A 24728-nucleotide genomic window follows, 5' to 3' on the forward strand; every position below is an offset into this window, starting at 1 on the left:
TGTAAATTGTACAATGATTGTATTACTTTAGAACACTGGGTTGCTCAATAAAATACAGGGATTAAAAAACATGCACATTACAGATTTTAAATGGTGAAAATCAGTATTTTTACATTTTACATATAATCAGTACATTTCAGAGATAGTGATTTTTTTGTCAGAGTACATGCTAGTGAATGGCATGATTAGATATAAATCATGATTGATAAACATAAGATTTCAAATAGAACCAGTCAGTTCAGAGCAATTTCCTGTTGTACCACCTTACAAAACAGTTACAAATCATTTTACAAATCAGTTACAGGTGTGGAGATTATGGAATCTGTACTTTATTTTCTGGGAGGTGGTGAGTAAGGAAATGAATCCACAGGAAAAGAATTCACACCATCAGGATTTGCCAAGTCTAGTGCTGAGGGGCAGACTCACTACATTTCACGAGAGCAGACTCCTCCCTCTGTTCCACTTCTCACATTTATAGATGAGATTGGCACTTTTCAATTGGTGACATATCCAAGGGTGAACAAATATTTTAGAAAGGCATTCTTTCCTCTTTAGCGGGGCAGAGCTTGTATAATTTAAAAGTCTATTTCTTCTAAAATCATATTGACATTCTTTAGAAACTCTCCACCAAATTGAGATATGGATGAAAGCTGTGTGGCCATTAAGCATTCCTTCTGAATTATTTTCCCAATGTAATACTTGAATAGCAAAGGAAAAATAAATTTGACTCAAATGAATTTATATTCTGTTGTGACAAAGCTGAAATCATCACTCCAACAGCCAGCCACTTATGTGTAAGGGACCCACCTTAATCTCTGAACACACAGAATTGAAAAACAATTTAGAATGTATTGTTTTTATGTCCCTATAGTTGTGGCTTATACAAGCTCTAAAATGTGAATTTGTAAACATTTTTGTAATGAAGTTGTCAAAATTACCTTATCACTAAGATTCAAATAATTTTTTAAAATTCAGTAGAGTATAATAAAATCAATTTTTTGATAGGAATGAGTTTTAATAATTTTGTGTTTTTTAAATGTATACATGCATCTTTCTTAATGATGATGTCTATCTGTGATGTTCAATGTGACAATATTAAACTACTTCTTTCAATTCTGAAAATTTCACTAAACTAATAGAGATTTCTTGAATACAGTGTGGATCTACAGTGGTTCATGCCCCATGTAGTTGTTTTGATCTTTCCTTATTCATTAGCAAAGAGCTATTTCATTCTTTTAAAAAGGATGAGAAAGAAAGAATGAAAGAAAGGAGGAAGGAAGGAAATATGGAAGTGAGGAAAGGAAGGAGGAAGGGAGGAAAGAACAGGGGGAGAGAGAGAGGAAGGGAGGGAGGGAGGGAGGGAGAAAGGGAGGAAGGGAGGGAAGGAGGAAAAAGACTTCTCCCTAGCTGTTTTTCTTACATGGGTTATATGCTTCCAAGCGCAAGGACCACCACTCACAAAACACTGGTATCTCCTCTTCAGATCTCACTTCTCTCATATGCTTTTACCAAGGTAGCCCTGAAGTCCTGATTTAAGTTCTCTGCTCCTCAAATATCACACACCATTCTCCTGATTTTATTAAGTGTAACAACATAAATATTGTTTATGTCAATATGATGCTCACTTTTTCAAACATTTCAGCAAACTGCGTGAACTTTACCCCAAATGAGAACCCTTTGCTGGTGTAGTGTATAGAATACACTGAAGGACTATCATATATTACTTAACAAGTCTAATTTTTAAATATTTTACTTTGGTTCTTCAAAATATTCTCAATATTATGTAATGGAGGACATAATGTAATTAAAAAATTAACAAGTGATTATTAATAAAACTTAAAATTCTGAGTAAAAAACACTTTTTTTCATTTTTTACTGCTGTCTTAGTATCAGACTTTTGTAAATGAGTCACAGTGGGAGTGATTACAATGATGAGCACAAACGGAGACGCTGAGCGCCCCTTGTCTGGACAGTAACAGAAGCCAGCACACTCCACTCTCTCTACATCCACATAAATGTGCCCCTTTGTGTCAACTTTGTTTGAGAAAATATTTTCTGTAACTTAGAAAGATGGAATTTCAGAGAAGGGTGTGAGATTTGTCAGAGAGGGTAGAAACTGTTTGTAAAAATCCAAAAGGGAATTCGTCTTAGAGACATTAGCTGTTTACATAAACTAATTAGTTGCTTTCAAAATGAGAGAAAAAGACATCAACTTGGGCTGGATTTTTTTTTTCTACTGTTTCCTATTTCTCTTATTCATGTTACAGCCTGGAACACCCTTTCCTGTATGCTGCCAAAATTAAAACACCATCAAAAAGGCAAGCAGAACAATATTGTATACACATTCAAACACACACACACACACACACACACACACACCAGTCCAAGGTTAGTCAGTTCCTGGGCATATTGCAAACTATACAGTATACACACATTTATTACCTAATAGTCTCCAGAAGAGCAACTACAAGTAAATTATGTAACACAGAAAAATAAATATACACCCTGTATTGAACTTTTCCTTGACCAAGCAACATGTTTATATATACTATTTTCTATAACTTAACAACATGTAATTGCATTTTAAATTACACACTGTTTTTAAGGAATAATCTAATCATATTGCTCTTCAATACACTTATTTAGACAATAAGACTTGAAGTAAACGTCAGTGAAATGCAGCTTTTCTTAGCCCACACATGGCTTTAAAACTTTTCCTTTCAAGTAGATCCCTGGAAGTTTTGAAAGGGGCTGCCTTAACAGTCTATAAAGGTGCTCTATCTTGATATATTTCATGTACAAGATTCTGTGGAAATAATGGGGGAGGATTTAGTTACTACTTTATTATAGGATGCTTATCCCCATGTTTTCACTCTATGTAGGTTACATTTGTTTCATGAAAAATGAAGACACTAAGAGGAAGATATGGAGATTTTAGGAAAATATTGATTACAAGTTCAACGACTGAGACGAATGCCTCCAGAGGTTTAGAAACCACTCTTTTTCCCTTTTCCCTTATAATTGTTAAAACAAATCTCAGGGCTGTTTACAAAGTGCAGAGTCGTTCGCTTGAGGAAGTGACCCATGCGGAGGTCACACTGGCACCATCCCATTTCCCAGCTGCACCTTCATCTCTTGAAGGCTGCTCATGATCTTCTTCTGGTGACCGACCAGAGTCACTCCCAGGCGCCTCAAATCCCTGCATGAAGAAAGCACACATTGGATGTATGTATTGAGTCAGTTTGTAGCACACCGCAATAGTTCACGCTGGCAAAGGGGCAAATGTTTTGCAAGAATTAGTCACAAAACAGTGACAATTTTAGATATTCACAGTCCAGTGTCCAGGTTCTAAAACTTAAAAACAAAATCTATTTGCAGTCAAAGAAAATGTACACGTTTATTCCCGTGGATGAATATCATCATTTAAATGGTACATAGTGGTGAAAAATGAAGGTTTATATCTTACCAATAAATTTTAAACTCAATAGGTACAGTTTCATTGAACAATATTGACAATGTGATCCTAAAACAACATCAAATATTATTTTTGCTAAAAGAAATATACAATGTAATTTAAAGTTTTACACCTTGTCAGTTGAAGACTGAATTCTTCAAGAGACTCATTCATTCAGTGCAGCCATCATACATGACAGACAGCCTTACACAATGATCATTACAACAGTGCTTTTATAACAGTGTTTTATGTCTTTTTTTTTATTTTGGATTCAAAGCGCTAGAGTTTCAACTTTTACCAAATCAAGCATCAGCTTCTGTTTTCTTTTGACATTTAGAGAATTCTGAAGACTATGCACTTTCAAAATGGATTTCATTCTAGATTCTTTTCCTGTGTTGCAAAAATAATCTTTTTCTAATTTTTAATTTATTTTACATATCAACCATAGTTTGATATGTAAACTCCCTCCTCTTTTCCCATTCCTTCCCTCAACTTCCAGTCTACCCTCCTTATCCATTCTTCCTCTGGCAAAAATAATCACATTACTCAAAAAAAATCTTAAAGTGTTTATATTTTAAACTAATAATATCTTATAAAACCCCCAAAACAAGGATATTCATTTTAAATGCTATTTCATAGACTTTAAAAGGAAATTATTCCTCAAAAGGGTGTTTGGACAATATAATCAATGCATGTATTTGGAAAATTATATGAACTAATTCTAAGAAAAATTAACACTTATAACTCATAATTCTAAGTGACAAATATGTCTAGCATTTTAGAATTCTTTAGGAAATCACCTTGCTAAAGACATTAGCTTAATAATTTTTATTATTTTTGCATTCATTGTTAATTTTAATTTTCTTACCTATCAAATAGAATTAAAGACAATGACAAGACCATAATAGGTAAAATATAGTAGTTTCAGGTAACACAAAGATATACAAAGATATCTCTTAGCAAGACGACTGAGCACCTTGGCTTCAACTTTGTCAGCCTTGGAAAAAATTATCTACTAAGGTAATTTCATTATTTCTTCTCTTTTTTATGGTTTTTGGATTCCTTATGAATTTTAGAAAATGAGAAGCAACTTAAATACTACTGATACTTATGACAGTAATATATTTCTTTCTTGCAATATAAATATTAAACATTAATTACAAGATCTCAGTGAACAATATAAAAATAATAATAGCTGATGTGGTTTGCAAGAGAATCATCAGCAAAACATTCAATAAAAATCCACCTGGAAACAAAGTCACCATTGTTATATCACAGTAATAGATAATTGAAGATTAAAGTCCAAATAAAAATACTTTAGTTGAATTTAGTTGTATTTCTTTCCATTTAAATTCACATTCACAGGCTTGCCATGACAAGGTGAGTCAATGCCATTACAGGGCTACTCTGTTCACTGTAGGTTACTTAACAGTCTTTCTGGCTTCTGCTGAATGAATACTAGACTACAAGGAGAGACTCCTCATTTTTGAGGGAACAAAATTCTTCAGACAGTGATGAATTTCTAATGGAAACACTCTCCATATTGAAAACCACATCATTTAACATAAGAACAACCAGTGATGCCTAATAATCATCCAGTTTCTCCATACTAGAAAAGTATATAATGGCAACACAGAATTTAAAAATATTTTTACTTTATGGATAAAGAGACACAGATTTTGGAAAATTTAAATCATTCATCTGTAGAACACATCAGTAGGCAACTGAGGTAGGACTAAAACGAGGTTCCAAACTTTGAAATCCACATTTTAATTTCTCATCACTTTTTGGTGTGATTTTGAAAAACATTTCACATTAAATGCAAAAAACTATTTCTGGTTAAAAAAAAAGGAAACTCTGAACACATCATTGAATATAGAATATCCCCAAAGGACTGAACAGGCTTTGCTGTTGTTTTGGCTAAAGTTGTATAAGGAATCTACATTTCAACATAATTTCCAATGTTGAGCAATTCTGATCATTCTCTATATTTTATGAAAAATTGTGTAAAATGAACCTTTATGGGTGTTTATCAGCAAAGTATAGATCAGAGCCAGAACCAAAAGCACTAAATTTTGAGCTTAGAAATAATCAATTCCTAGTAAAAATAATTAAATTGAGACTAGAAATTATATTTTAAAATGAATGTTTGTCATACATATTGTAAAATACTAAGTGATGCATCTATGTCCTGAGGACCACATCTTTATTTAAGAAATATATTTATTCAAGTTACATAATTCATAATTACTCATGTAGTCAGTGGAAACAACTTTTAAAGAATAACTATTACATTTTACTCTTAATGACTTAAAACCCAAAATGTATTGGTTTTCCAACTCAAATGACGTGGAATTTTCACATGTAACAACACTTTAATTTGAAGGATGTGCCTGTGTACATATGTTTGTGCCACATTCTGACTCTTGGCTAGAATGACATTGAATCGTTTTGACATATTTTTTTTACATGTGTAGCTTTGCTAATGCTGATGCAATTATAGTTTATTTCTCCAAAAACTAGCAGATCACAAAATAATCTAAAATGTTGCTAGCATGAGTATGCTAAGCTAAAAAAAAAAAAAAGCATGTTTTAAAGAATTTCATTGCGTTACTGAATATGGGTACATACTTTGTGTTTATGTTATGCAATCATTTTAAACATTTTTATAAATAATGGACATCTTTTATTTGTGCTATTTCTTTATTATTTGTGCTATTTCTTTAAATCTGTTATGTTAGCTTAGGACTTATGAAAGTGATATATAGGGAAAACATACCAGTATAATTATGTGCTTGTAATAGAGATATCCTTAATATCCTTTTCAGTGGAAAAGAATGAGAAGTATTTATGCAACTTAAACTGTTCTCAGATAACGCCTTAGTGAATTAAGTTGGCGCTATAGAAAATTATCTGAAGCTTGAATATCTTTCTTCCAATACTGTCAAATGCATTAGAATGTAGTAAGTAGTTTCATCTCACACATTTCACTATTTCCAACAGTTTCTTTTTTGTTTGTTTTCCTTTGTGAGTATTTTTATGTATATGTGCCTGTATGTGTGCATGTGGCACATGCATGTGTGAGCTCAACTGTGTAGACATATGTGGATGCCGGAGGCTAACATCTGGATAGCTTCCTAAATTGCTTCTCTAACTTATTTACATTCATTTATTCATTCATTTATTGAAAGAGGGTCCATCACTGAACCTACAGTTTGTTGATGCCAATAGTCTGACCAGTGAGTACCCTGGGACTGGCCTGTCTCTGGCCTCCAGAAATAGCTCTAAAAGAGCGTTCTGCCATACCTGGCTTTTATGTGGGTGCTTGGTAACTAAATTCATGATAGCTCAGAAAGTACTTTACCCCATAAGCCATCTCCCAGTCATAACAGTTTTTATTTTATTGTCACCCACATATATAAAGTGGGCAGATTTGTAATAATAGTAACATTGTGTGTGACAATGAAGTGACTCCACTCCTGTACAGGGACTTTTGGAAGGAAACATTATCTGATGGTTAAGGATACACCTTTTTTTCCCCCTATTTCACTGTGCATCTGAGACATGTCAGGTCTAGACAGTTTTAGATGCATCCCTTTATACACATTACATTAATTGCATTGTGACCACTTGTAATCTGAACAACACTTAAGGCTGTTTCTAGCTCTAATACAGCACCCTTAAGCATAGACTTACGTAGCCAAATATGAAGAGAAAAGGACATAGAAGACTGCATTATGTTGACAAGACTTGACATGTTTTAGAAGATCTGTACATGTAACCTGGTGCCATTGCTGGGATTACATTTCAACATCTTTTTTAAACATTATTTCATGATATGAAATAATGAAAAACTTTCTTAATATATGGTGATGCTAAAGTAGTAGAACAAGCTAAAAAATAGAAAGTGCCTGATATATATGGAGCCATCCTATTGATTACTCAGAATACAATTCATGTTTGTGTGTGTGTGTGTGTGTGTGTGTGTGTGTGTGTGTGTGTGTGTGTGAGAGAGAGAGAGAGAGAGAGAGAGAGAGAGAGAGAGAGAGAGAGAGAGAGAGAGAGAGAGAGAGATTGTTGATTCTCTGTTGTGCTTTATATACCTTTTAGCCCTATTAATGGAATTAAAATCCATCACCACTAGCTAGATAGTAGCAGGGATATGAGAAACTAATGAATATTCACTCAACCTCACAAAATTTTGGTTTCTATCAGTAAGTTTTATAATGTAGCTATGCTGTCAGTTTTTCCTGGCTTATTTTAAAACTTATTAGGTACTGTGCAAGGTAAATGTATTTATCAAAAAAATATTCAGCCATTTGGTAGAGATGAGACTTTGTTAAAACACACACACACACACACACACACACACACACACACACACACACACACACACACAGAGTATTAGCTTAATTGCACTGAGCACAGAGAACAGCAAGCTCTCCTATGCATGCTTTGAGAGCATACTAAATTATGTGTAATGACTTTCTTCACAGGTTAATGAAGTTTTTTGAGTTAGTCTGCACAAATTTAGGTTCCAGATTTAGAAAACTGTTGTTTTAGTATCATGAGAGACCATTCTTATAACTGTTCCAGGAACCTCTTCAGCTTACTGCAAATTGGTATAAAATTTAAATTCACTGGATTTTGCTCATTGTCTAAATCACCAAGGTTTGACAGCACAGGCCTGAAAAGAAATCTACAAAGCAGCTTTGATTATGCCCTCACTTGAAATCTTTAGCTTCAATTTACCACTTGCCTCCAGCTCACAATTTCCCCTGTCAACAGTAACTCACAGCACTTGTACATGATAGTAGAGTCTTGCCATTTCTCCTACAACAGTTATTTAAATATGATTACTGTATACAGACAGAATAGCATGGTTTGGGAAAAGAAGACAGGCAGCAGGCAGAAGCATCTAAAGTTAAAAGCTATTCTTATTGGATATGCCTTACTTCAAGACACACAGTTGTTCATTTTTTTCCCTCATACATGTACTGGCAAATAGTTGAAAAACAAAGTGATCCTTATTAAAGTAGTTTTTAACCAATGGTTATAATAAGAAAAACTGTTTTCCACACTTGTATTTCTAAATTTAATAAACACTCAAATTTCTCAAGCAATAAAATACCCTTTTTATGTATATATAGTACTTTGTGCATTTGCTTTCTTTTGTTGATTTAACATTTTTTAGCTATGAATATGTCAGTCCCTTATTGGTTTCTAGGAATAACATTTTATTATATCTTTCATAGGATTCATATAATTAATATTTAGATATTGGATAATAACTAGGTATGCAAGGGTATCATCAGAGTGTTCCAAGAGTATGTCCCTGAGTTGTGTGGCAACCCCGTTATTGGGAGGTGTTATTTTTCAGCATAAAACAGCTTTATTTTTCTCTTTATTAAGGTGAAAAACTGTACAAATTACTTTTTTTAAATTTTTCCATCAGGAAGCAACTGATGATTCCTTATTATGTTTTAAATTTAAAATAATACTTTGATAAATAAAACCTACCAATTTGAAACACTATGGTCAGAAAGAGTCATAATAAATGACAGAAGCTGATTCTAATAATGTCAGGCTCTCCAAAAAATCAACTTCTTTGGATATAGAGTCAGCATGCCCAATTCCCAGTAAGGATTATGGTAATGACTATGGATTCCAAGAATTTGAAACAATTTACATAAGAAAACATTCTTTGACTTTACTCTTTTGTTTATAGTAAATGAGTTAAAAGGTAATTTGAAAGAGGCAATTTAACAAAGGAACAATTATAAGACAACAGAAGAGACTCTTAGGTCTTGAGAAAGTACACACACACTGAAGAGCATTTAGGAGGTTACAGAAATAGAGGAAAGAATTTTAAGAAATAAGGAAAAGTGAAACCGTGACAAAATAATATTAAACTCATTTCTACTATCGAGGCCCCCAAGAAATAAAATAATTCAGAGGAAGATAACATTGACACCAAAATAAATTTAAAAAAGGAAAAGAAAATAGGTTATTTTTTTGTAACAATAATTGTGTGTGAAGGAATAAACAAAACTGTAACAGATCTAACTAAATATATGATCATATATTCTCTTAATAAAAACAAAGACATTGTTTAATGCAAATAATTTTATTGTATATTTACAAGTAATCCGACATTGGGTAGAAGAAATACCTACAGTATCATTTTAATATAAAATGACAAATGACTTTAATAAATTAAAATGACCATTTTTACTGAAAAATTAAATCGTAATTATGTAAAAATAGCTTTAAATCATCAGGAATATTTTTTAGTATACTGTTTAATCATAGCACAGATGAGTTGCTTGAGCATCAAAGAAATAATGGGCAAAACATTCATGTCTTTGAGATGTGATTTAGTATTAACTGTGAGAATGGAATTAAGTAAACTAAGAAAGCAAGCCAAGTGGTTGTGATTTTATGTATGTTTAGTTATCAGTGTTAAGGAAGACAGTGTGGGGACTGTGATATTAATCCATAAGAAGTAATGGTACCCTGTTACCTTTTGTAGGGATGAGCAATGAATTCAATGAATCAAGAATGCCAGAATGATAGATAGGAATGTCTAGAGAACTGCTCAGTATCGATATTACATGAAGGGATGAAGTTCAGATAGTGGTTTAGTGACTTAGAGCATCCTAACATTTTAAAATCCTTATAACAATATTTTAACCTTTAAATTTGCAGGTCATTGGACGTCAGTTATCATGATTTTACAGGTTAAAACATTATTAATTTAGATGTAATCTAGATGGAACCACAATAGGACAATTATTTTTCACAAATAACCATTAGGCTCAAATAATTACACATAAAGAGTATATAATAAAGTACAAACGACTTACAACCTTAAAGAATTTAATATTTAGCTCTAGTAATTTTTATTTCATAGGATTTGATAAATTGTCTCTGAAACGTGCAAACAGAAAAGGGCACAATTGGTCCCACTGAGATTGTACCGGATGACAGCACACCAGAGGCAGACTCTGACATAGTCTCAGATTTCTAGAATCTAAGTTGCACCATGTAGACATTAAATGAGATTCTTGCCTGAGAAACTTTGTTTAAGCTGTCACCTGGGTATTCACTGTAGAGAGCTGTCATTTTGGAATATGTTTTTTTTCAGTTTTTGTTTTTGTTTTTTTTCTTTTTTCCTTTGTATTTTGTTATACAGGACTAACCATACCAATTGTGCTTACAGTTTGTTTTGTTTTATATTTACATTCATATAATGTAAGTACCAGTATAAAAACGCATCAAGAAAACATCTTTTTCCACAACACAAAGTACCAGTCCTTTGCCAAGTAGCTGTAATTCCAGTTATCCAAATGCTCAAATGCTGTTTGTTTGATGCACAAAAAGCAAAGGTATTGGTCACAAGAAGCATGAACCATGCAGCTGTTAACAATACAGGCTAAAAAAAAGATGAGGCTTCTTTGAAATCTGCCACATATGGACACAGATTAACTGCTTCCCCTTGATTGCATCCACTCTGGTGTCTGAATACACTTTTCTTGCCCCAAAAATTATGTAAAAATGATCAGAAAAGTTACTCACTCCAAGGTCACCTGAGCCACAGCGTCCATTGAACTGTATCCATTTTCCATGAAAATCTCTGTGTACCGGCCCATCTTGATTGCTTCCAGCCATTCACCTACTGATCTGTAGGCCCCGGACCCCAGAGAACCATGTTCAGCCAACAAAGTAGATACTCTAAAACATATAAAACATAAATATTAGAAGTAACAAACTGATGCTTTTTGATTTGTAATTATAACGTTAAATTAAATTATAGTGTTATACATTCACTTGCATAATAAACAATTTAAAATACAAGTGGGAAAAAACAAAAATAAGCTTTAGGATTTTATTGTGTACTATGAATATGGGCTAATAATAGAAAAATTAGTGATTTTTTGTGAGAGAAGATAATAGTTTAAGATTTCATTGTTCATTTTTCATGACTTTAAATTATATTCACTTAGTAAAGTTTTAATCTCCATCTAAGATTTCATACGTTTGCTTCGAGTTTCCATGTTTCTCAGACAAATATCAACCTATATGGGTAGAAAAAAAAATTCCTAATTTTCTCTACCAATTTGTCAAGTGTTTCCGATTATTATTTGATACAATGGTCCAATGCTTCCTTGTTCTCATTTTCTCTCAGTCTATCATAGTACATATTATCTATACAACGTGAGCGAAATTTTATATTTCACCAGTTCTATTCTACTTCCCACCAATTTAATTAAAGAAACCTTTGTGATAAATCCCTTTTGCTAAGGTACCATGCACTTCTGACACAGAACCTGAAGGGTCTATTCATGATCTGACCTGAAAGTCTCACTGTACCAGAAGTCAGGCAAGCATCCAAGGGAAGGAAGCAATCAGTAATCCTACCATGTTATGATGCCAGTGAATTACAGCTATGTCCAGCATTGTACAATGGCACTCACTAAAGGTGCAGTCATGGTATTAATATCATGGTGATAATCAACAGATCTCTAATTGAATTTAAGGCTGTTCAACAAAAGGGAAATCATCCCTGGTACAGAAAACCTACCTAATTACTCACAGTTAATGAGTTCATGGATCTTAGAGAAGAACTAACAAATACTACTTTACTAAATCAACATAATTCCTAACTGCATTCTCAATATTTAAACTTATACCCATAGAAAAGTGTGGGTCTCTCCCTTCATCAAAGAAACTTCTCTTTGCAACAGAGAGCATTAGAGAATGCACAACTGATCAAAAAGCAGAGAACGAGCAATCATATGGTCCCGAATGATACATCTTCAACACAACTGCTGCATCTAAAGTTCCAAGGGACATTTCAGAAGAGCAGACAGAAATATTCTAAGAGCCAGGCCATGGAGAAGTCTTCTGTGAGATTGTGTATCCTAGAAGTGTCAGGAAAGATATACCCATTGACTCTCAACAGCATAGTAGTCTAACCAGACCTGGAAAAGGATGACACCAATATACATTCTAACATGGAGGGGGCGGGGAATCTCACAGGGCTTCAACCCTAGAAAAGAACTACAGGCAACTGAGGGATACTGAGAATGGAAGAAATAGTTTTGTTTTTTTTTTCTAAGGGAGAGTATCAGAACTGGTTATCCAATCATATACATACAAGTATGTTTGTGTGTGTGTGTGTGTGTGTGTGTGTGTGTGTGTGTGTGTGTTCAATTAGAGAAACCAAGGCAGTGAATTGAAGAATTTGAGAAAGAGCCAGGGAAGTACATGAGAAGAGTTGGAAGAGGAAAGAGAAAGGAGAAAATGATGTAGTTGTATTTTAAGTTCAAAAATGCAAATTAATATAAAAGACCTCTTCATGTCTTTCCTGCACAGACACTATAGTGTCTGTCTTATGTGGAATTCTCTTCTCACTCTCCAGCACAGAAACAAACACAAGTTGTTAGGATGATTTTATTTTGTCTCTCTCTTATCCTCCAGTGTGTTAGCTCCATAAAGGAAGAATATCGAGACCTGCTGAATTAAGCCTGGTGTCTTCAGCTCTCACCTCACAGCATAATGCAGACTGGAATGGTGAATATTCATTGAATGATACAGTATAATTAATCGACAGTTTATCAGAATTATTAACTATAGAAATAAAGAAAGTAACAGGTACACAGTAGAATGAATATTAAATTATGGAATCACCACAATTTTATAAATAGTCAAGTCTAAAGAATATTACCAGGGGGAGAGTCCAGTAGAGTTTAGAAAACAAGATCATTAATGAAGAACATTTAAGGTACTAAGAAATATTCAAATATTATTTATATAGTTACTGAAGTGTTCAAATCTTGTGACATAAGTCAGAGTCGACAAGAGCCATGACGAAACTCCTTGTGGAATTAATGTTTGTATATGATTGTTGAATTAAGGATGGGTAGTGAATGGTACAGTCTGAATGGTTAATCTATGCACAAGGGTAATGTGCTGAATTGTATAGGCCATATATAAGAAATTCCTATATACCATATATAAGAAAATAAGGAAGATGTTCAAGAAAAATCAATATGATTTAGAACACTAGGAACTTTTTTATTATCACCTTTCCTTAGATCCATTTGTGAGAATCACCACAATATCATTCAAATCATTCAATATCATTCAAAGAGGTAGACTAGAGATAGGCTTAATATTTTACATAACCATAGGAAATTTAGATGCAGATATTTAGGAAAAAACATATGGAATAATTTCTATGAAGATGCAGTCTCCAGCTGTTATCATAGAAAGTTCAAAATATCTCAACAGATTTTGAGGGCTTATTTCCAAATTATATTAAAATGACTTAGTAAACAAGTGTTGCATCAAGATCATAGAATTTATGCAACTTCATCATAACCAAACAGCTTCATTTAGCTCGTGTTAATAAGCAGCCAGTTCAGCTAGTAGCATAATTTCCTTTCTTGTAAAAAACAGACAATGGCATTAAATAACAATCTAGTAAATTTTCTAATTTGGAACCAACTTGATTTTTGTTAGTGGGAACATTTCAACAATTTTGTGATAAAGAGAAAACATACTTTGCAAATATCCAATATTGTTTAAATATATTCTTATCGCAATTCAGAAAAGTCGAAATTATGGTTATTTGGCTTGTATACATTCTTCCACAGGATTCCTCATTTATCAGTTTTAAATCTTCAAACTGAATACTAGCTGATTATCCAAATATCTCCATACAGATAAAGGCAAAAGAGTATTTGCAGTCATCCATGTTCATAAACCGAATGCCATCATATAATCGTATGTTAATGAGCAATGTTGAAATGTAATCACTGTTAGATATCTGGATTAAAATGCATGAGTGCTTCCTTAGGCTGTTATAATCTCATTTCTCTACCTGAACTTATGCTCTAGACACATTTAGATCTTGTTTTCTGAAGCTATTCTACTGTCGTGCGCATGTATTTTTTTGACAGTGACCATATTACACAACTAGATTAGGCAAAGATGTTTTTAGGTATACGTTACCTACATCTTCTTTTTTTATTTCAAGAGGGAAACATTATGAAAGATTATAGTTAAATAAACTGTCATACAGATTCATATAGTAACACATAAGTGACTTAATTGATAAAACATTTATGACATCAATCTGATCAGAGATACTCCAGAAAATTACTCAAGTCTGGCCTTGTACCTGCTCGATGCATTAACCAGTGTCTTCAGACTATTTGGGTTTCGTATCAGCTTGTCCAGCATGTTGACTATTTCATCGAACTTGGGCCTGCTATTCCGATCTTTTTGCCAGCAATCCAGCATTAACTGATAGAGAGCCGCAGGACAGTCCATGGGGCTTGGCAAGCGGTAGCCTTCTTCCACAGCTTTGATCACCTGCACAAAACAAAGCAGAACCAATCCACAACCCCACTAATGTAGCAGAGAAGAGTGCTAACTTCCATCTGTACTTTTAAATTTGTGGTAGTCACTGCCATCACTATTTTTATAAACCACTGCAAAACAAACCATTAGGACAGAATGTACTATTACAACATTAAATTTTAAAACTACGCCTTTTTCACATGTTAAAAAACTAAATGATGAGCCTTTAGTGGTGATACACGCCTTTAATCCCAACACTTGGGAGGCAAAAGCAGGTGGATCTCCGTGAGTCTGAGGTCAGCCTGGTCTACAGAGTGAGTTCCAGGACAGCCAAGACTATATAAAAAGACCTTGTCTCAAACAACAACAAAAACCAAAACAAAACCTAGATGGTGATGATGTTTAGCTGTAACTTTGGTGAAGGATGTTTTATGAAACTAATTGTCCAAAAATTGAACATGTTTTATTTACTCTTGCACTCCAGAATCAAATGATGATCACATTTTCTCTGAAATATCTTTTTTTTCATGAAAGTTTATACAATCACATTATCAAAGTACTAGTATGGCAATTTCATTTCAAAAGAGACTTTTGGATGGTAAATGATGGATAAGTCAAAGGATAAATTAGCATAACTGTCTCATGTATCATTTAGTAATGTCAAGGTCTGACTGTTTATTATTATCTTTGGATTTCTGTTAGGAATTTGAAATGACTATCTACTGGCATAGGCATTATAAATATTTATTTTAAACACATGTATAAGCATCAGTCCATTTGTGGGGATTAAAAAACATAATATTGCCGGGCGGTGGTGGCGCACGCCTTTAATCCCAGCACTTGGGAGGCAGAGCCAGGCGGATCTCTGTGAGTTCGAGGCCAGCCTGGACTACCAAGTGAGTTCCAGGAAAGGCGCAAAGCTACACAGAGAAACCCTGTCTCAAAAAAAAAAAACAAAAAAAAAAAAACAACATAATATTGTTGCTGACATCAAAATATCTAAAAAGAGGAAATATTTGTATTATTAAATACTATAGTGGCCTTTTAATTCATTTGTGAAAATATCCTACATTATTAAGGAATATATTTCTCAAAACACTATAAATTTAATTGTATCATACCCCAAATAATTTAGGTTTTGTTTAACAAACTGTAGAATAAAATCAGCAAAGGAACTTTTTAAAAACAATCTTCAGGGACTGAGGGTAAGTCAACCCCTTCACAACAAAGGGGATGACGTGTGATCCAATGTAGTGCAGGTAGAAGAAGAAACTATACATTTACAAAGTGTTTATGACTAAGTAGTGTAGGGAAAAGGATATCAGAGATCAAACTATGTTAGGCCCATTATGTTGAAAATTAATTTTTGTTTTCTTAAAGTAAACAAATCTATGAAGGAAGTAAATATTATTAGATTTAACCTGGGATTTCTTTTTATGTGTGGTGAGTGGGGATAGACAGACAACAATATGTATGAATCCAGCTGGAACAGAGGAAACTTTGGGGATACAAAGGACAGGATCGTAAGCACTTGGTCTCAACTTGAGGTTATTCTAGTTTCTATCTACCAAAGAAAATAATAAAAATTATTAATTCTAAGAAGCACAAAGTGCGGCTAGAATAATATAAGTGCTCAAGGATTGTGAAAGTGTCTGAAAATAATTGTAATGTTTCAGAGAAGTAACCTAAGCAACTTTCCACCTTAGTTAGCCCGTTTAACTTCAAAATAACACAGAAATCAAAGGGCAAACTATGCAAGAAATTATTTTCAACAAATGTAATAAAGCTGATGCCACTATAAGCAAAAGCATCCTGGAAAATAAAAAACAATAGATTAAAAAAAATAACTCCCGATTAAAGTTTAGAAAAGAAAATGAGCCGGGCGGTGGAGGCACACACCTTTAATCCCAGCACTTGGGAGGCAGAGCCAGGTGGATCTTTGTGAGTTCGAGGCCAGCCTGGTCTACTGAGCGAGATCCAGGAAAGGCGCAAAGCTACACAGAAAAACCCTGTCTTGAAAAACAAAACAACACAAAACAAAGAAAGAAAGAAAGAAAAGAAAAGAAAGGAAGAAAGAAAAGAAAATGAGAAAGAAAAGGCAAATGTGACAAAAGATATATTCACAGTACCATTTGTCCTTATATCTGAATGGGACTTTATTTATTTACTTGCTTGTTTTTTCCTTTCATTTTTCATAAGACACTACTACTGTCTTTAGTACCCTAAATGGCCAACATAGAAGTCTAAGGAAACAGCTTAAATCATTTAAACTTTATAAATTCAGTACATTTCTACTCAAAACTTAATCTAATTTGTAGCATGCTGTTCTTTCAAAGTTTTCAATTAATTAATTCTAGTTACTTTAGTGTATAGGTATAGCAGTGATGATAACTAAGTCACAGATTGAAGAATTTAAGTGGGGACATAGGAGGAGTTGGAGGGCAAAAAGGGAGGGTGTAAATGATATAAATATAGTACTCATGTGTAAAATTCTAAAAAAAAGTATGCAAAACTTAAATTAAAATATTTTTTTACTCGGTGTCTAGTCTTTATATATAATTGTGAACTGGATAATTTAAATTAATTCCTTGGTTTTAATGTTAAGTACAATGGTTTTGTCTATGTACTTTGTATCCTAGAGGTTCATGGGGTGGAAACTACCTTCACTGTCATAGTTTGCTAGATGAATCTATAGGAGACGAAATCTCGTGGAAGGTAATTATGTCAGAATGCTTCATCTGTGGTAGACTAATGCACTTAGAATTGGTCCGAGTTATTCTCCAGGTTTCCCTGTTTCTCTCCTAAGCTTTGAGGCATCCAGGTGGTTGTATAGCAGATGACCTGGCAGCATGTTGTATGGACTTTTCAGCCTCTAGAATCTTGAAATAAATAAACGTATTTTTCTTTACTTGCTGTGGCGGTTTGAATGATAATTGCCTCATAGGCTTATAGGATTGGAGAGGGGCGGAGCTTGTTAGAGGAGGCGTGTCACCGGCAGCATCCCTTTAAGGCTTCAAAAGTCTCGGTCCCTTGATAATGTGACATCTGCTTCCTGCTTGTGGATCAAGATGTGAGCTCTCAGCCTTGAGTCTAGCCACCTGCCACCATGCTTTTGCTCTGCTATCATAAACTCACCTTCTGGAACCATAAGCACAATTCAAGTATTTCTTTTAACAGAAATACCTTAGTCCTGATCCTACCGCCAGGGGGCCTCATGCAGAGGGCCTACTTCAGTCCCACGGAGGCTCCACAGCTATTGGTCTAAAGTTCATGAGTTCCCATTAGCTCAGCATGAGCTGGCTTTTTGGAGCCCACTACCTTTGGTGGGACACCTTGCACAGCCTTGATGCAGGGGGAGGGATTTGGACCTGCCTCAAATGAATGTACCAAGCTCTGCTGACTCCACATTGGAAACCTTACCTTGAGAGGAGGGAATGGGGAATGCATGGGGGTGGGGGGGGTGGCTAGGGGAGGGAAGAGAACAGGATCTGTGGTTGGTACACAAAATGAATAAAAAAAATTCTTAATGAAAAAATAAAAGAAATTCCTTGGATGCCTTAGTCATTTGCCTTGGTCATGGGATTTTATCAAAGCAATTGAAAAGTAACTAATAAAGAAGTTTGAACCTGGAAGTGGGCTGTTGTGTAAGAGGCCTGATCATATTGCTCCTGATGGAATGTAAAGACTGAGTCTTTTGGACTCTAAAAGTGGTTGATTGGTATAAGTGGAGTAAACAGGCCATCTTGATAGGATCTTGAAAGACACTAATGCTGAGAACTATGTGGACTATAGAGGTCTGACTCTAACGGTTTCAGTGAAGAACAAAATTAGTGAGTCATCTAGAGATCCTTCTCATGATATTTCAGCAAATAATGTGGGTGATTTCTGCCCTCTCTCTAAGAACTTGTCCATGGTCAAGGCTAAATTTTGAAAGTTAGGGACTGATTTATTTGAAGGACACATCACGAGACCCTAACTTGGACTCCGCCATGTGAATATCATGCTAATACAGGATTACAATGAAAGAGAGCAAATAATGCCAAAAGAAATACAAAATGTACAGTTTGAAGAACAAAAGGGTACCAGGAAGTTTACTGTTAGAGTCACTGCTAATGACAGAAGAGATAAGGAGGTTAAGAGGCCTGATCTAAATTGGAAAAAAAGGAAGGACGCCATCAGAGCAAGACTCTACCCAACTTTGCTTCAACCAATGAAAGCAAAATGGCATAAGAAATTTTCTGCTCCTAAAAAACTAGTCAAAGTTTCTGTAAATGTGATTCAAGAGGGCTGGCATACCCTCCAAATTTGTTGCCAAACTTGGCGGTGTTGTCCACTTAATTCTGTCCTTTGAATCATGAAAGATACAGGAGTAAAGGAACCCTCGTTCTCAGATAACTGCTGTGACCAGGCAATGTGTAGCAGGGGAGTCGCAGCATGAATGTTCTGAGAGGGATAAGGCCCTCCCTGCAGGCCATTGCATAAAGATGCAAAAATGAAGCCTGGATTTTACTGGAAGCCCCAAGATTTTGGGCATGCCAGAGCCACTAGGCATCTGACAATGAAATCCTATACAGAGAGTAGACTCAGCTAGAGAGATGCATTTTGAAAGCAGTAAAGCTTCAGAGGTAGAGCCATCTTAATGATTTAACATTGGATATGGAAATATAGGATTTGGAGTTTGTCCTGCTATATCTACTTCCTCTCTATGGCCTCACTCTTCCCTTTTGGGATGGTAATGTCTGTTTTATGCTAGTATTTATTGGAAGCATGTAATTTGCCTTTTGATTTTAAAGGAGGCAGTGTCACTGGGGATTTAGGGAATGCTTTGAGGCTTCAAAAGACCCCTTCCATTCCCAGTGTGTATTTTTGATTCCTGTTTGTGGTTTTAAAGACATGAACTGTCAGCTGATGCTCCAGCCAATGTGTTTACTGATTGCTGCCCAGCAAGGACGAACCCTTAACCCTATGAAATTAGAAGCCCAATTAAATGTTTTCATTTATAAGTTTCCCTGGTCTTGGTGTTTTATAACAGTAGTAGAAAAATAACCAAAGTATATGTATATTAACTTACATTAATTATTCTGCTATGATAAAACAGAATGCACTAAGACAGCATGCTATTTATTGTGATTTATGATATCTATTATATCACATACATGCAAATACATACACACAAAAAATATTCATATCAAAAATTGAAAGAAGTATAGAATTGTAATAGATGTGCACCCAATACAAAATAAGCTGATGTACTTTAAAGTCTGATATTCATGTGGCCTCTAAAGGAAGTTTTAACATGTCAAAAGTAGTAATAAATCTTTTGGATTGTCACTTGAAGAATTAAAAACAAAATGCATAGAAAATGAATTACCTAAGAAATGACAAAATAAACCACACAGAAAAGTGAAAACCAGATTACTATAATGACTGAACCATTTTTTGAATTTATGTGCTTGGTGGAATATATATATATATATTCATATATTCAGTAATACCAGAGAATGACACTATCTCTAAATATAAAGGTGTTAAGTAATAGAATATTAAATTTGTTTTTTATTTTGTGTTACAAAAAGTGTTGACACTTAAAATCTTTTCTATGAACAAAGTAGCTTCTTCTGACTACAGGATGTTCTCAACACTTCAGAGTTCATCATCTCATGTTTCCCTAAAGTCATCTGACTCATTCATGATTATTTTTACTGTTTATTGTGACTCCTTTTTGTCTGTAATGGCAGCAGCAATCCTGAATCAAGAGAAGTTGATTGAATTCTGTCTCTCTGGCATATAGCAAGGTCTCTTCTGTGAGATTTAGAGTATTCTCTATGAATGATAAGGTTAGATCTCGTGATACCAAAAAGCCCCTTCTGGGTCAGATCTTATCAGGAATGTGGATATCAAGGGATATAACTTTTAATACTAGGGAATCAGCAGTGTAACTTTGTTCTGTGAGACTGCTTTTTCTGTCAGTGAAAGTCAGTGATTATTGAGTTCAGTTAGTCTGCTTTGTTGTTTATGTCAAGTTTAGTTAGAAGTTGAGGCATAACATATTTAGTGTAGTATTCAGAAACAAAATGTCACTGATGACTAAAACCTCAATAAATAACCATCATGCACTCTACATTGTACTAGAGGGCGTTTTCCAGAAAGATTTGCAGTTAGCTGATCATTTGTTTTAAGCTTCATATAAATTAACAAATCTTGCCCAAACTATTAGTTTTTCTTCTTATATTAATTATTCTTGAAGATACAACTTTGGCATTTCTTTCCTTTAATATTGTTGAAACGTTGTCTAGAAAAGGATGAAACCACTGAAGTGATTTCAAATGGGAAAATAAAAGGGAATAAAGAATAACCATAAAAATAACAAATACAATAGTTAGTGACAGAAACGTTAGATGATGCTACAACACACAATAAGTTATTAATCATCATCAAAGAGAATTAGGAAACAAAAAGAGTAGAATGATGGAGAATTAGTATACAAGATACAGATAGATAGAGATCACAACAGGGAGATGAGAATGATCACCAGATATTCCTTAAATCTTTCAACTTCCTGTGTCTATGTCTTTTCCCACACAAGTATAGTGTCCACCCATACAAACCACTGTTATGTATTCACTTGTCTAATTGTGCAGTTAGCCAGTGGGACCTTAGCACACAGGTTGCCAGTTAAGGCACAATGAAGCTTGTTTTTACATTATGGTACTTGGCAGTGTCCCAGGATTCCATTGTCATGATATCACAGAATGACCAAAAGGATCTTTGAGAGAGAAAGGTCTAGTTCAGCTTAAAGTCTACATCCATTATTGAGGAATGTCAGGGCAGGAACTCAAGGCAGGAACCTGGAGGCAGGAATTGAAGTGGCCATGGAAAAAGTCTCCTTACTGGCCTGCACATCATGGCTTTCTCAGTCTGCTTTCTTTGACACTCCAGGACCACCTAGCTCGGGCTGCCACCATCCACAATGTGCTGGGCCCTCCCAGATCAATCACCAATTAAGAAAATGCTCCAGAGTCCTGACTAAAGCCAATCTTACAGATGCATTTTTAAAAGTTGTTCTCTGTCCTCAGATGTCCTTGACCTAGCTTAGGTCAAGTTGACTAAAAGAACTAGTGGATTCAGCAAATAACATCAGATTTTGGCTAGCCTGCTGGGCTTAGGTGGAAGATGAGAGACTTGTGGAGAAAAGTGAAACTATACTAGAATAGACTTCTTGTCTCTGTACCAAAGACAAGCTTAGACAATGTCCATAGAAGCACGCAACAACATTCATCTACCGTCAGTCTTAATGTTTGATCCATGACTTCACTTGGTACAATTTTAACTGTAACTTGTGATGATTTTAACTGTAACTCATATAATTGCCAATACTTGATAGGTATTGATTGAACAATCCCTTGCACAGCTAGGAAAGACTAATGGATCAAAAGTCAAAATATCTCAGTAGTGGGCTGAAACTACCTCTGGAGGCTGGTAAATGAGAAAATCATATTTCTATCGAAAGAAACAGATAAACAGTATGGATTGCCATTTGAGGGATTTGTGACAGGACAGAAAAAAATGAGCTTTGATACAAATTAAAGCAGAACTGTAGTGTTACAAAGGTGATGTGAGCATATGGTATTTATGTGAAAAAGAAACCATAGGAAACAAGGCATAGTCTAGCCTTGTTCAATCCATATTAATCACTGTCTATTGAATTGAACATTTCATGACTCATTCATTTAGAAGACTGATGTAGTTGGGACATAAAAAGCAGAAGTACATAATAATTCAATTGCTATAAACCATAGCAATTGCTATAAATTATATATTTTAAAAACTATGAGAAATGTGTTGATATATCTACTATAAATTTTATTATTTTGTGACAATAAGAAAATCACTGAGCTTCTCTAGGCCCCAGTTCTCCACTATAAAAGACAAATAATGACAACATCTCTTTTATGTGTTAATTATACATATATAAATACAATCTTAAAAATACTTATAAATTACATGTATAGACACATACACATATTTCAGAAATTGAACGACATTTTATGTTGTTGCATCTCTTAATGCTCAAGTTTGAAGCCAATAGACCTGCTGCTCTTCCAGTTGTGGAGAAGTCTAAGTCAGCACTAGCTTTCTCACAACAAGTGAGTTGGTGTAAAATAGACCAACTATAGTCATTGTAGGTGACCACAGAGAACTCATGAATGTAATCTGCTGCAATCAGAGAAAAATTCTGAGAAGGAAATTTAGGGAAAGCTGAGATCTTCCTCTAGCTACCCACTTATGGAAAATTGAAGAAAGTAGACTGGTCAACACAGCCTTGGAAAACAATTCCAAAACAGGAGCAATGGAGTGCCTCTAGCAAGACTGTTTTCCTTTGTAAGGGAAACACACACATGGTGAAGTAAGGGTTCAAGAGGAGAGAAATGGACAGCAAGAAAAAGGAGCTTTAGGAAGTTAACCAGACTCCATTGTCCTCTTTGGCCTTTCCAGAAAACTCCATTAAGTGTCTTTGTAGAATGTAGACACATACCTCAAATAATAAGTATTAATGTGCACTGATGCCCAGGTGCTTTTTTATAACAGGCTTAAGATACCTGTAAGCCATGAGCCACGTGGCAACTTATAGACTAATAGAAATTGGTTGATTTAAGATATAACAAGAAGCCTGCCATGGCCGTGCAGTTTATAAGTAATATAAGTCTCTGTGTGTTTACTTGGTTGGGTCTGAGCAGCTGCAGGACTGGCAGGTGAAAGAGATTTGTCCTGACCTTGGTCCAGGCAGGACTGGAGAAAATTCCAGCTATAGCACACGTTCTTAGATGGCTGTTCTTCTTCATCGTTGAGAACAATACTGACATAAACTGAGTGGAACAACACTATGGAACAGCTAAGTCTCCTTGGCAAGGGACTCAAGTTTTTCCTAACTGTAACTTATGTTACTCTACCCTAACTCATTTTTAGCTCTCACTTAAAGATTATTTCCATAGCAACAAATGTACCAAAAGGTAAACAAAGTATTTTATATTTTCCAAGTAACTGTCATTTTCAACAATTTAAAAACTCTGTAAGAGTCTGGACTCAGAGAACAAAGCATTTTGTTCTCAACTTAAGGGAGAAAGAGTATCTCTGTACTTACATCCTGATTGGTCATCTCCCAGTAGGGTCTCTCTCCATAAGACACAACTTCCCACATTACAATTCCGTAGCTCCAGACATCACTAGCAGAGGTGAATTTTCGAAAAGCTATTGCTTCTGGGGCAGTCCATCTGATTGGAATTTTGCCTCCCTAAAATTAAAAGCACATGTGCATGTATATATATATATACTACATATTTATACATATATAATATACATATTATATATGTATATATTCTAGCATACTTCAAGGGCATCTAGGGATACTGCGGCTTCTTTGAGAAGATCTAGAAAGAGATGTAACATTTTTAAGTTAATCTGTTTGACAGCATGCAGTCTCTTTTCACATCTCCCAGCCCATGAGCACTTGTAGACTAACAACTAATTGGCTGTCGGGAAGGTTTCTGCTATAAATTCTGTTTGACTTTTGGAAGGCATACAGGACCTACATCTCAATTATAGTGCTCAGAATGGCAGGGCTGATTAGGGGAGGGAGGCACTCTAGCACATCAATAAGGTGTACACTCAGCATTGTAAAAGAAAAGGACTCAAATACTGTGTGTGATTTTTTTTAAAGTACAGAATTATAAGTGGAATGTCTAGGTTGTTAAATGAAACCCTGGGAAGTTTCACAGTTTATAAGACAAGCAGGAAAATTCTACATGCTAAAAACTAAAGAATATCTTCCTCTCAACATTGTTTTATTTCTGGAAGGCTTGATTTTTCCCCCTCTTAGCTTAATGGCACATTTTTGTGTTTGTTC

The 24728-nt window shown here is 34.7% G+C and overlaps 1 protein-coding gene across 9 annotated transcripts in view; it reads right to left on the reverse strand.

Moving 5' to 3' along the window:
• Positions 1 to 3093: 3093 nt before the first annotated feature.
• The window catches only part of Epha5 (EPH receptor A5), a 331554-nt gene continuing 309919 nt past the window's right edge, over positions 3094 to 24728 (reverse strand). For 8 of the 9 annotated variants that reach the window (XM_059275137.1, XM_059275136.1, XM_059275135.1 and 5 more), the window contains 4 exons: positions 23967 to 24116; positions 14643 to 14836; positions 11033 to 11188; positions 3094 to 3199 (listed from right to left, as the gene is read on the reverse strand). In XM_059275137.1, coding sequence (XP_059131120.1) covers positions 3094 to 3199; positions 11033 to 11188; positions 14643 to 14836; positions 23967 to 24116 — 606 coding nt within the window. Of the gene's footprint in view, positions 3200 to 11028; positions 11189 to 14642; positions 14837 to 23966; positions 24117 to 24728 lie in introns of those variants that run through there. The other variant, XM_059275138.1, reaches the window with a different exon arrangement.

The sequence above is a fragment of the Peromyscus eremicus genome, chromosome 10 (assembly GCF_949786415.1).
Source record: "Peromyscus eremicus chromosome 10, PerEre_H2_v1, whole genome shotgun sequence".
NCBI lineage: Eukaryota > Metazoa > Chordata > Mammalia > Rodentia > Cricetidae > Peromyscus > Peromyscus eremicus.